The following is a 13,454-nucleotide window of genomic DNA, read 5'->3' on the forward strand; positions in this document are numbered from 1 at the left end:
GCTTTTTGGTTGCTGTTGCTGCTGCTACATCGTGGGGCCTGTAGGCTGGCGGGAGAGCTTGCAGAACACTCAACATCATAACGGCATTTACCTTCAATGTAAGAACGTTGTACCAAATGTTAACTTTCTGTTCGCTAAAAGGATGACAAAGAATCCTGAAAATATCAACGGGGAGCCAGCTCCAAAAAAGACACGACTAGATAGTCAGAATGTTGGAACAATCGTTGCTAGGCCCAATAACAACTCCACGGATGGGCTCAAAGTCAATGGTCATGTTCATGACAGGCAGCGTCTTGAACATGCTAAGAGAAAATTGAAAGAAGAAAGGCGACGATTGCCAATTTATTTTGGTAAAAAACAACTAATTTCAGAGGTGCAAAGGAATGAAAATGTAATAATTATGAGTGAAACTGGTAGTGGGAAAACGACCCAAGTGCCTCAATATTTGTTCGAGGCAGGGTTTGCAAATTCTGGAGTGATTGGTTGCACACAGCCAAGGAGGGTAGCAGCAATATCCATAGCTGACAGGGTAGCCAAAGAAATGGGAGTTTCATTAGGAAGTCTTGTTGGTTTTACTGTCAGGTTCGAAGAACATAGTGGCCCTAGAACGAAAATTAAGTATATGACTGATGGAATATTGCTTCGTGAAGCTATTGCCGATCCACTGCTTAAGAAATATAGCATAATTATTCTAGATGAGGCACATGAGAGAACAATACATACAGATGTCTTGTTTGGGGTGGTAAAACAAGCCCAAAAGCTACGCAAAGAGAATAAAATCAACAAACTGAAGATCATAATCATGTCTGCAACTTTGGAGGCTGAGCATTTTGCACAATATTTCAATAATGCAAAAGTACTATATGTCGAAGGACGGCGGCACCCAATCAGAATGATGTATGCTGTCGACCAGCAAACAGATTATATTCATTCAGCTCTTGTTTCTACATTGCAAATTCACCAGCAACACGGATTTGGGTTAGTACAAAACCATTGTATACAAAGAATTGTTCCGTACTTCTTTTCTTGCATTCACCCTCATTGAAAGTTGAATAGTTTTCACTTTGTAAACAATTTTAGATGCTAGGTGACCTGGTACATTATTAAACTTGGCTATGGTCTCTTATAAAGTTTAAGCCTATGTACCAATAGAGCATGTCAAGACATTGTGGAATCCATGTAGCTTATGCTGGAGATAGCTGGCATAGACCAACTGTTTTCTGTTCTCTTTCTATTGTTTATTTGGGGTATATCCGGCAAGAGCTTCACATTGATTCCACCCTAGGCTCAAGATGATTTGTCAGAAAAGGCCATTCATATATTTGTTCAATTTCTATTTTAATCTTTCTAAAGAGAAAGACATATCGCATGCGAAATGAAACCCTTTTTGAGCTTCTGAAATGTCATAGCAGAAATTAAATGATATTGAGTGGTGTTTAACCTAATTTTCACAGCAGTTATCTCTGTCTAGAGGTTATCTTCTTCAATTTATAAAGCTTGCATTGTAAATTTTTTATTGTCATATTTCCAAAAAATTAACCACTGAAATTATATCCTTGATTATATATACTTTCACAAAAATTAGCATATGCTCTATAATTTTTTTCTTGAACGGTATGAAAAAATTCTTGTTGATCACGATTTCTTGCAGTGATGTGAAAAATTTCCTGGGAGCAAATCTTCCATGCTTGCTTGTTTTCCCATCCTTGTATCTAATCTAACTATGTATCTCATTTTTGTTCTCGTGATGTCAATTCAGCCTTGATTAGCTTCAAGGAAAAGTGATTTCATTCAATTGCTATTTTTATATTTTTTGTTTCAGAGATGATATTTTGGTGTTCCTAACTGGACAAGAGGAAATTGAGTCCCTATCCAAGCTTTTAATTGACTGCTCTAGTCAGCTGGACCAGAGTAAGTAAAAAAAACCAATCCAGAATTTTTGGTAAACACCTTTTCATTTCAAGATTAGCTCAGTTTGGATTACACTTTGTGCCTTAGAATTTTCAGTTGCTTCTCTATCAAGTGATGGCAGCAGAGGCTTGACAGTCTTATTGATAATCTATTAGTCTACTTGCATCCTTTATCTAAAGTCTGTTATCCTATTTTTATCCTTTTTTATGAGTAACTTTGTATAAGAAATGAATAAAAAACATTTGTTCTTCATGGGCAACCTTGGCTTTTGAATAGACCATAAAGTTTGTTACTTGACTCAAACAAAAATGCTTCCTTCACTTTCTCAATTGGGATTTTGTAAGGTGTATTCATATGAGGGCCCAATATGCAGGAAATGAACAAGCAACTTTTTTGGATCTGAAAGGGAAAAGAGGTCAGACCCAGCAGTTTCTGTATGTACAATTTCTTGAATGTAGTTGTATGCTCAGATTGTCCTGGTTTGTACTGCAAATCACAATTTCATACGCTGTTTCACTTAATGGCTCACCAGTTCTAATTATGGTTTTTACAGATTTTCAGAAGATCACTGTTTGCCCATTGTTTGCTGCACTTCCACCAGGTTTGCAAATGAAGGTATTTGAAAAAACTAAACCAGGTCACAGGAAGATTATTCTTGCAACAAACATTGCAGAGACTTCAATAACAATTCCTGGGGTGAAATATGTCATTGACACTGGGATGGTAAAAGTCAAAGGTACTCTATTACTCTGATTTAGATATATTCAGACCAGTAACAATCAGTAAAAGTTAATATTCTATTTTTTCCCTTAAATTTGATGTAGACCCTCATTGATTTTTCTGATAATTCGCATAGATGTAAGGCTTCATAAGGAAATCTCAAAATTAAAATTTCAGGGTTCTAGGTCAACTTGTTTTAGAGTTATGACAAGTGAAAAATTGCAAAATTTCCGAAATCAGGAGCATTCAGACCACACCCAGACTCTCTTGGCTTCTGTGCTGTAGCACCTGGGACCAAAATGTTTAGTATCAAATGAAAGCTCTTGTTGTTCCTATTCTGGATAAAAACACAAAATTTCTGTTTCTCAAGTTTGAAAAAAGCAGAAAAAGGCGAGAACATGTTTACTCTCAATTTTGCTTACACAAACAGTACACCAAGATTTCAATTGTTGACCACATCCAAAGGGCAACTTTTATTTTGATAATTTTTTTACCAAAAAGCCCCTGGTCATTACAAAATTGATTCAGAAAATTTCAGAGTCAAAATCTAATGACCCTAATGTTCTGAATGCCCCTAATTTTCGAAACTTTGCAATTTTTTCCCCTGCCATTTCTTGGAAACAATTTGACCTAGAACCATAAAATTGTGGTAGTGAGCTTTCTTTATGAAGCCCCTATGCATGCAATTTATCGTGAAAATACATTAGGGCTTCATTATTAGCTTGGTACACTTAATATGGAATATCCCAGCTATTAGTTTCATCCACTTAGTTTCAAACGAGATAAAATATTTCAGGATCACAGCTAGTACTATCATGGGAAAGCACATTGATAAAATGAAGTTGCTATATATTCATCCCTGTTTGCAAGACGTATAAAAAATTTAAAACAGTGTATAACATATAAGAAATTGGTTTTTGATATTTTTTTAACTGCTTGTATAATTTTAGTATGCAAATTGAATTGAATTTTTCTGTTTAACTGGATCCTTGGTTGTCTTTGTAAGATTTAAAATTCACTTCAATGAAGGCTGGTAAATTGATGTACTAACTTCATACCAGTTGTGTTTAGAAAGCTTGCCTTTCTATTTATGCAGGTTACAACCCTCAAAATGGATTGGATATGCTAATAAGAGAGCCTGTATCAAAAGCTCAGGCACGACAAAGAGCTGGTAGAGCTGGCCGTGAGTGCCCTGGTATTTGCTATCGACTGTATACAGAAGATTCTTTTAAAGCCCTTGCCCAATCCTCAGTGCCAGAAATAAAAAGATCCAATTTATCAAGTGTTGTTCTCAATTTACTTGCAATGGGCATTTCTGATTTGTCATCTTTTGATTTCATGGATCCACCATCAACAATGGCAATTCAAAATGCTATTGAAGAACTGGTTTTACTTGGGGCAGTGGAATCTGCTCAAACTGAAAAGGTTAGTGTGTCTTCAGTTATCTTTGAGGTTCAATTTTGGCAATTTTCTGAAAAGCTTTTTTAACCGAATTGACAAGAAAAAGACAATGGGCGTTCTCTTCACAGTGAAAGCCTGGAGGTGTTCATGTTTACCTGTAAGTTTCAAAAGTTTTTTGGAAAATAAATGTATGGCTGAAGGGCAAACCTGGCCTGTCATGTCAGTATTACCATGATTTCAGTGAGAAGTAGATCTCTCCAGTTATGCTTGCCTTTTTTCTGGTGCTTCTTGAACTGTTGTCTTTCTTCTACAACAGCGAGTCACCATGATATCATTTTATTAAAGAAAGCATAGAATCCCGTAAAACTTTCTTCAAGTCAGCATTTTCATATTCGTTGGTACAAATAGCAATTAGCCTTCAACACAATTCACCTTTCCTTCTTTCCTCACACAACTGTTTATGCATAAAGCCCTTTTATAGAGAGCTGTTAAGTCACTAATACAATCATTTTTGAACAGTTAACAGAAACTGGAAAAATTATGGCTAACTTCCCGTTAGACCCAAAGTTTGCCAAATGTATACTGACTGCACGCGGAGAAGGTTGCACGGAAGAGATGTTAACAATCGTTGCCGTGCTGTCGGTCGAATCCATTACATATTCGCCATCTGATAAAAGAGATGAAGTAAACAGAGTGCGACAAAAGTTTCTTTCTTCAGAGGGTGACCACGTGAGTTTGCTTAACATATTTAAAGCCCATAAACACGTGAAAGGCAACCCTGATTGGTGCATGGAGCATTTCATAAACACAAGGGCAATGAAAACTGTTCACAATATTCGCAGCCAGCTGCGGGAACTTTGTCAAAGACTAGACATACAATTGACCAGCTGTGGGAAGGACTTCACCAAACTTAGACGGTCTTTAGCTGCGGGGCTCTTTACTTGCTGTGCGGAGTTGCAAAGAGATGGTACTTATCAGACTGTAGTTCAAAAACAGCCAGTCAGCATCCACCCCTCATCAGCCTTGTTTCGTTGTAAGGCTGCCTACGTTGTTTATACGGAGCTCGTTAAGACTTCGAAGTGCTACATGAGAAATTTAAGTGTAGTGGACCCGCAGTGGCTGATAGATGCTTGCCCAAGGTATTTTCGTAATCAGAAACTGCTTCCCCAGTCCGTTTCTAGTTAATATATTCCATAAAGTTTAATTAATGTAATCATGTCTTTTACATTTCTTCTGCTTTTTATTCATAAAAGAAGATTATAATCTATCAATTAAGTAACCTGTACGTAGCTGTTTTAGGCTGTGTTTCGTGAACGGCGCGCAGTGAGAGGTTTTTGCGTTGAATAATTATTCTATAAGCCAGAGACGGATTTCAGCGGCAAGGATGGAGGGATCGTTTGATAATGATGGGGGCTACAGCTTACGGTTAATGAAAAGCACAAAAGCCTACTTTTTAAGGTTTCATCATTCTAACGAATTAGGACTTAAGACTTGTCACAAAAGAATGAAGATTGTACTTCAATGAAAATAATTATTCTCCCCCACATTTTTCCACCACTGTCCCTTGAACAAGCTCTACTTGTGCCTGCTTGTATTCTCAAGGCAATGTTTCCCGCAAGCGGTGCTCCAAAGTCTGTCGGAATTTTGAACAAACGGAATTATTCAAGGTAACAGATATTTTCAATAACGTTCTCCATGAAAACAGTGATGTTCAATGATGATGTTTTCAGTTTTTAACAGATCCCTATTGACTGCTAGATTTGCTCACTGGTGCTTTTTTCGTTACAGGCACATCGTTAGGTGGATATAAACAGGTCTGGGGGGGGGGGGATCTGATAAACAGGTCAGATACAGTTCTGAGCCTTAATACCTTTTCTATCATTAAGCGCAAGAATCATATATTTTTTGTATTGTAATGGTTCGTCTTGAAAGCCTTAATATGTATTACGAAAGCCTGCCGCTTGCTTTCTCTAGAGCAAAAATTTATCGTTATCCTGCTATGTCTTTTATACTAAGAAGAGTGTTTTTGAAATACTTTGAGATAAAAAGTTCATTATTATTTGAACCCGTTTTACGTGCTCGCACATAAAACATAAGTCATTAACTGTTCTTGTCATTTTATATTCGTTCTAACTTGAATCGTGCATACAGCCTCTGTTTCGCGTACTCCTGTTAGAAGATATATGCACTGTAAATGGTCTCTATACTCAATGAAGTACTACTCTGATCTCACGTTCCTAGGTCGTATAGGCCTATGATGAGGTCCCTTGCTTGAGGTTGTGTTGTTCCTCTTTTTCCAGGGATACCTGTATTTTCACTTTCGAAGCTGAAGCAGCTAGATTACGTGACTGAGTTTGATCAAGGGTCGACCGCGTAGATTATCCGTACCGCTATGAATGGAAATTTAGATGTCGTACTTTCATTCACATTCATAGGGCGTCAGCCTCATGTACTGCTGGTGACACTTTAGCTACTCCGTCGTCTCTTGTGTCATGTGTTACGTCACATGTTAAATCTTATCCTGCACTCCTACGGGTTTAAATGTCTTTGCTGTTTGAATAATTTTGATATTAGCAATGCCATTTTTATAGCAATCTATGTTTGTTGCAGAATTGTCACCGTATCGTTTATATAAACTACAAAGATATCTGTGTTTAAAAGAATCAGTTTCTGCCAGATTTCTGTCACTATAATACTACCTGCAAAGATCTGCAGTGTTGTAATGTGACTTTTTTACATTAGATAAAAGATTGAGCATCATAAGTTGGGCCTAGGCCCAATTATCGACATGGAAAGCCACAAGAATGTGTTCTGGTCTTATCTATGAATCCATTAAGGATAAGTAGATTTTGAATCTTAAAGACTTTATATTTGCGTCAGTATTGAGCAGCATATGAGAGACCCTGAGTGCAGACCCAGTGAATGATAATGGTTACAATAATTTTATTCTTTCTTATGTAGCAAGGCATGGCACGTTTTGTCCTCTCCAAAGTCGTCCAAACCGAAACCAGTTCATTTCGTAAAGCTGCAAATGAAGTTTGATCATCTTTGTGGAAAAAGAGACAAGATAAATGCTCATCGAGATTTCTAAATGGATTGCCTTGCGTTTTAACATGAAAGAATTCCATTTGCTATGTTCAAAACGGAAATCCTGTAGTTACTTTCAAATCCGTCTAAATAGATTCTCGTGTTAACAAGAATAAATCAGCTTTGGGTAATTAATAGTGCTTACAAGATTACTTATGTCTCCAATAGAAGAAACGCAGAGTATGTTTGCCTTGCGCCTGAAACTTGTATCCATATCGGGTATCTGAAAGCTGAGGTTGTCTGCTTTTCAAGAGACAAGGGTCCACGCTGTGAATTTCAACGTTGAAGGGCAAAAGATAGAAAAAAGATACTTGTCAAGTATCTTATTGGAAATTACCCGGTCATTGCCCCTTTTTAGGCCCAGCCACTTTAACACTCAGTTGAAAGTCAGTAATTGAAGATCGACATTGAGATCGATATCGTTAAACATTGAGGTTCTATTTATCATTAGTTGGTTCTCATTGTCATCTATGCATGCAGTTTCTAGTCGCAGTGATAATGAGATCCTCAATGGTGGGTAAAACTTAACCCCAGAATTTTGAAAAAAGACAATAGTTTATGCTTAACAATTGTGTAGAGGCAAGAGGCTAAACCGGAGACTTAGTGCCCGAATTTTTTTCTCAAGGTTTTCAAAAAAGATAACGAAAGCATGTTTTAAATAGGATTAAGGTATATAGCCTGTTTTATTTCGTTTCTGTTTTTAATGATCTGACACAGTTCATAGACAGCTGACAATGCCAAGCTTCTTGTAACCGTCCGATGAATGGCTAGCTTCAGTTTTCGCTGAGAATTCACTCAAAGCCGATCATAATTCTTCTCAGATTCTGTTGTTGCATTCTGTTGTTACGAAGTTTGACTAAAGAGCCACCTTTTCAAGGTAATACTGTTTTGCTAATATTTTATCTTTTTCTTGCCTTTTTCTCAGTGAATTTGCGTTCTCGTTTTTTTTGTGATCGTTAAATCACGCATAAAACGTAAGGTTGTTGCATAAAGGCTATACTTTTTGAGGCTGATCCACAAATTTTTAGTAGGCAGGTTCTCTGATATATTCCATACTTTTTAACAAGATGAAAATTACTTTTAGCTCTTTTTGTAAACAACATTATTGCCTTGGTGCTGGGGCTATTGAAGCAGAGGGTAAACATTTGTTCACAGTTTTTAGGCACAGCGAAAAAGCTTGCGAGACTAAACAAAAGTGACCTGAGGCCAATCGATAAAGGAGACGTCGACAGCTGCTATCTGCACAATAACATTTTTTGAACGATATATAATTGGAATTGGAAACGTTATCTTCATGGGGAATTCCTGAGGTTGGCAAAATGTTATTACATTTGAATGTTTATTTGGAATCGCAAACTTCCTTTTCTGGATCATTGCCATTTGTGATTGGCTATTGGTAGTACTTCAATATAACAAAATTTGATAAAGCAATTCTAGATAGACAAGAAATTGAGGGAAATAAACAAATTTTTCTGACTGGTGCTAAGGTCTATTTGAATCTCATTTCCTCAAAATAAACTCGGCTTAAAATCAAAATTATATATTATAAACTGCATCTTTAATTGTTAAATATCAGTGGTACCTGTCCTGCCATCTATACGCACGTTTCCTTTCAGGCATGAAAAGATCGATTGTGCACCTCTCTCACCCTTCCCCCTCCTTTTTCCAGCACCAATCATTAATACTTTATTTCATTGATCAAGTGCAATCATTGCTAGTGCCTTCAAAAGCGTGTAGACTGTAGGTTGATTGCTAACCCCCGCCCCAAATGGAGCAGGGGGCGAGGGGGTCAATGCCTTCAACTTTTTTGATGTCTCTTGTTATTGATTTGTATCAGATTGATTTAGTTTTTTTAAATACAGATCCTATTAACCGTCTTATGCTGGAAGTTAAAAAGGGCGAAGATTGATTTTTGCCAAATTCCATATTTGCATTAGATGAATGCATCAAACTTTGCTTTGCTTCTAATTTCCAGCTTATGTTGCCATGCACCAGCACTGAAAGGGATTCGGCCTAAAGTTAATGATGTCAAGACCTTGATAGTATTATTTCGTATTATTCTGCAGCGAATGTGGGAATGTCTTTGCGGTTTTAAGCGTTTTTGACGACATGGTTTATCCACGTGGGTATTGCGGTAGAAATCTTGTTAAAGCAAAGCTTTGCATCACGAAATCTCTTTTGCTTATTGTCTCACCTCTGCAGTGGCAAAAATGGAGCATTTTAAGAATGAGGAGTGAATTTCAAGGGAAGTAAATTTCTAGAAGCTGCAATATGGTGTGAACTTTTTCTGCCCATGTCAACAAGCTTTTTTTCTGATACATTTTCCGATTCATGTCAAAGATGCACCCCAACCTTTCCCATATTTCTGCCAAGTTCTCTTACTTCCCGGTACATATAATGTCGTTTTCGAATAGAACAGTTTGATAGTAGTCTGACCATAGGGGTACGTGAACTAGAAGGTACCCTCGATAGCTGATCAATCAAACGGTGATATAGCTAGAAATGGCTCCGAAAGCCCTATGTTACTCCCCTCCCTCTCTTTCCATTCACTGATTATTGATGCCGTTTAGCTTATGGAAACAACAGTAAAAATGCCTAATCAATGTTTACAAAGAACGCGAACGAGCAGATGACGCCTGGAAAGGACTCTCCCATTTCACGTCCTTAGACAAATTTGGGTGCGCCTCCTTTTCTGATCGATTCGCTTTGATTTTTAGAAAACTCGTAACAGTTATTTTTCCCTCGGAGAATCTATAAAGTCAAAATGTTGCGAATGGCAAGGGGGATATATCCTTAAGACAAAACCAGTCTCTTGTTGTGTTCAATTCCTTGTCAATTCTCGAGCATGTATGGTTTATCGCAAATGTTTTTGCTTTCCTTATTAGAATCCTGGTCCTCAGCAAACAGGATTAATACAACACTGATGAAGAAAAGATAGCGACAGGCAAAAATAGTTTTGGGCTTTTAGTTTACTTGCAAATAACTTTAAATAAATAGGGGCCTTTGATGTGCAATGATACGTTGCAGAGAATTTTGCGAGTAAACTATCAACAGAACCATCATTTTCTCATTTCAAAATAAAGCGGCTTTCGGGCTACTTTATGTAATCAAGTATTAAAGCGATGCAGGAATTTGCAATTTCTATGAGTCTTCTTGGGAGGTTAACCACGATCCTTCTTCTTCTTAGATTTCGAAGTCTTCGAAGTAAACAAAGAGTCTTGGCTAGCATTTTGATTTTGGGCTGGTTGAACCAGCGTGTATCCCACTCATTCTGCAATCATCTCACCCAACATTGACCCTGGGGGAAAGGGCTGTAAAAAGATACATTAAAGTTTAAATACTTCTTGTCACGAAATAAGTCCATACGTCACTTGAAGAACAACGACGCCCCACTGACCACATTTTCGATCAATATTGCAATAACGAAAGTCACCCCTTTACCTGCCAAGAGTATCGCTTGGAAATTTCTATCCTTCTTCTCAACTCAGCAGAAAATGTCCTCCTCCTTTAAGACCCCCTCTTCTCCATGAATCGTCCATAAAACCTCCACGAATCCTCTATGAAATTCTCCACAAATCCTCCACGAATTCTCTATGAAATCCTCGACAAATCCTCCACAAATCCTCCAAAAATCCATCTCGAATCCTCCACCTATCCTATTTAGTGTCGAAACCACTCACAAGACCTCCCACCACCCACTTCTTCAATACCTGGAAATCCGCACGCTGTCCGATTATACTTCTTCAAGATTGCAAACCACTTTTTGAATGTCAAAAGCTTTTTTGGCATCAATAATGTTTTGCGATTCGCTTTTTAGTCGAGGAATTTTTCTTGATTTCAGATTGATTGACAAAATAATCCGCACGAAGTTTGGGGTTATCGACCGGCCTTCTTTCTGTATATATTCAAAGTTTTTGGTCGATTTTCAGAAAAAAGATTACCAGAACAGCCGGAAGCTAATTATTTTTATTTCTGCAGTGTCATATGAAAAACATTTCTAGAGACTAAATTCTTTGTTAATCAAAGTCTGCCTGGATGACCATTACGAGTATCTGATTTTTCTGAAATTTCGCACATAAACTGGAGTTACATTTCCAGTCAGAATTGTGGCAGTTATTTTTTCTTCTAAGCTTCGCTTGCTTATATAGTTTGCTTGGTTTTCTGTAGCAGTATGGTACGTAATGGTTATCAAAAGTTTGAGCTCTCCCTATAAAAAATGCTGATATTCAGATGCTGGATGCGTGCCCTCAATGCCAGAACCAATTCAATGTTGGAGAGGCACAAGAGGCATTTTTCAAATTATTCTAACGGTAGTGCTTCTAAAAAAAGGAGCATTTTGAAAGTTAGGGGGTACTTGTATTTTTTTATGTCTCAGGTTTCAGGTTCTTGAGCTATGAGTCCAGTGTGCACAAGTAAGTGCTTAGTAATTCAACTGTTCGCTAGTAAATTTTTCAAAGTTACATCTTTGAGAATACCAGGAAAAATGCTTGTTTTGGAAATCCAATACACAGACTTAGTCTAGACTATATGTCTAGATGACGCTGCTCCCAAAAGTTCTTGACCTAAAGTGAAAAAAACATGCTTTCTTTGAAAACGAAGAAATTTCATATGTCGTATATGGACAGACAAGAAATCATCTTGGGTTAAACTACAATTGTTATGAAATCTTCTGTTGTGAGCAGTCTTTCACGGCTTTGCTTCTGAATGTTTCAGATATTGTCACGGAATCGTATCGAGTAAAAACAAATTTACAGTAGATATAGCCCCCTTTCTGCTTTTATGCAGGCAACTCTTATAGTTAAACAGAATTTGTTATATTGAATTTTAAGCTTTATAAATGATGCATGGTCTTAATAAGCTGCTTACGGAAACTGTAATCCTTGTAAATATGCAAATTAAGTTGGGCGGAGGCTATAAAGACTTAACTAAGTTTGATACTGTTGTTAAAAGGTTAAAACCAGACAAATTGAAATTTTTATTCATAAGCAGCATGAAATGATGAATATATTCGGTGTTTTCCAAGTCATCTAAATTTACCAGTACAAAGCCACATTCAACAGTCTGGTTAACTCTCTCGACAAATCTATCACTCTTAGTTAACTAGGAAAACGAATTTTGTGCTTTCTCGAAGATATTTAAGGTATTCTCGTGTCCTTTCATGAGTTTCCAGTTGGAATAATCTGTTTAGTCACTTCCCAACCAACCTCAACACAGACAGCAATGCAACACAAATGAAACGATGTGATTGTAACTCTCTTGCATGCTCCGAATGAAAACTGAATTTGAATCTTACGTTCTAAGGATGTCTCACCACGAGGATATTGACACAATCACAGATCATGTATAGTCCTTAAAGGGCCACTCCAGCCCAAAATTTTTATTCCCGTTTACAATGAAATCAGACCTCCTGAAAACGAATCTGTTGTCATTTTTTCATATCTTTAGCCGTTTTGTAGTTATTAGCGTTTGTAAAATGGTCATTGAGTTTGGCTCTTGCGCAACCGGCATGCTTAGCGGCAGCTGTCTTCAGAAATTATTTGTTTTTTGTATTTTCATGCAGTACGACATTAGGCCGGTTTTGAAAATAAAGTCGCAAAGCATGCCGGTTGTGCAGGAGCCTTTAAAGGAAAATACGTAGAGCAAAATGCCGTTATCAAGGAGTACTGTTTTCCTGGTTTTACAGTTGGTAAACGTGGAAAAGTCTTCAACGATTACAAAATTTAACTATTGCCACCATAACTGTGCTCCAACATCACATTTAAGAATCTGCTAAACTGTATCTTATATTCAGATTTGTCGCTAACTCAAAATAGCCAAATACAGTTACACTGGTATTTGGTTTCAGTCGTTTCTCTTTAAATCAAATAGAGTAATTTTGTTAATTCCCAACGGAGCCATCGCAAGTCTGATCCTTGCTTAGTGCTTATCGTTGCAGGATGATTTTTGAAATAACATGATGTTGCTTTTCATCACCAGCAAAGAGAGAGAAATATTGCTGGTGTAAGATGTCTGCCTTAATGGATTAAGTATTCTGCCCAAACATTTATAAGCTTACGTGATATCTTCCGCAGTCCACAAGCAGATAACGTCTTTTGAAAGGATTTATACTTATCTTCCTTCTTTTTGTTTATATCAGACATTTCATATAGTTGATTAAAACCGAGAGTAAAGTTCAGTTTTGTTGAAATACCCTAATCACATAAAACACGTCTCCAAAGTTATTATGAATACAATGAAACAATTACAGAAATGCATTTTCATAATGACTTTTTGAATTCTGATGCCCACATTGAATTAATTTAAATACGTTTTTACTCTTATCAAAGCTTTCTATC

General features: G+C 37.1%; 1 protein-coding gene across 2 annotated transcripts in view; it reads left to right on the plus strand.

Annotated features, from left to right (window-relative positions):
* LOC135691276 (ATP-dependent RNA helicase DHX33) overlaps positions 1-13,454 on the plus strand; it is a 24,133-nt gene continuing 10,679 nt past the window's right edge. Inside the window, exons 1-6 of one of the 2 annotated variants that reach the window (XM_089116068.1) lie at positions 1-978; positions 1,823-1,911; positions 2,465-2,647; positions 3,728-4,056; positions 4,552-7,996; positions 8,275-8,429. In XM_089116068.1, coding sequence (XP_088972194.1) covers positions 143-978; positions 1,823-1,911; positions 2,465-2,647; positions 3,728-4,056; positions 4,552-5,217 — 2,103 coding nt within the window. In that variant the 5' untranslated portion in view covers positions 1-142 and the 3' untranslated portion in view covers positions 5,218-7,996; positions 8,275-8,429. The remainder of the gene's footprint in view (positions 979-1,822; positions 1,912-2,464; positions 2,648-3,727; positions 4,057-4,551; positions 7,997-8,274; positions 8,430-13,454) is intronic. The other variant, XM_065209091.2, reaches the window with a different exon arrangement.

Source organism: Rhopilema esculentum, chromosome 4 (assembly GCF_057945365.1).
Source record: "Rhopilema esculentum isolate cy_ngs chromosome 4, ASM5794536v1, whole genome shotgun sequence".
Classification (NCBI taxonomy): Eukaryota; Metazoa; Cnidaria; class Scyphozoa; order Rhizostomeae; family Rhizostomatidae; genus Rhopilema; species Rhopilema esculentum.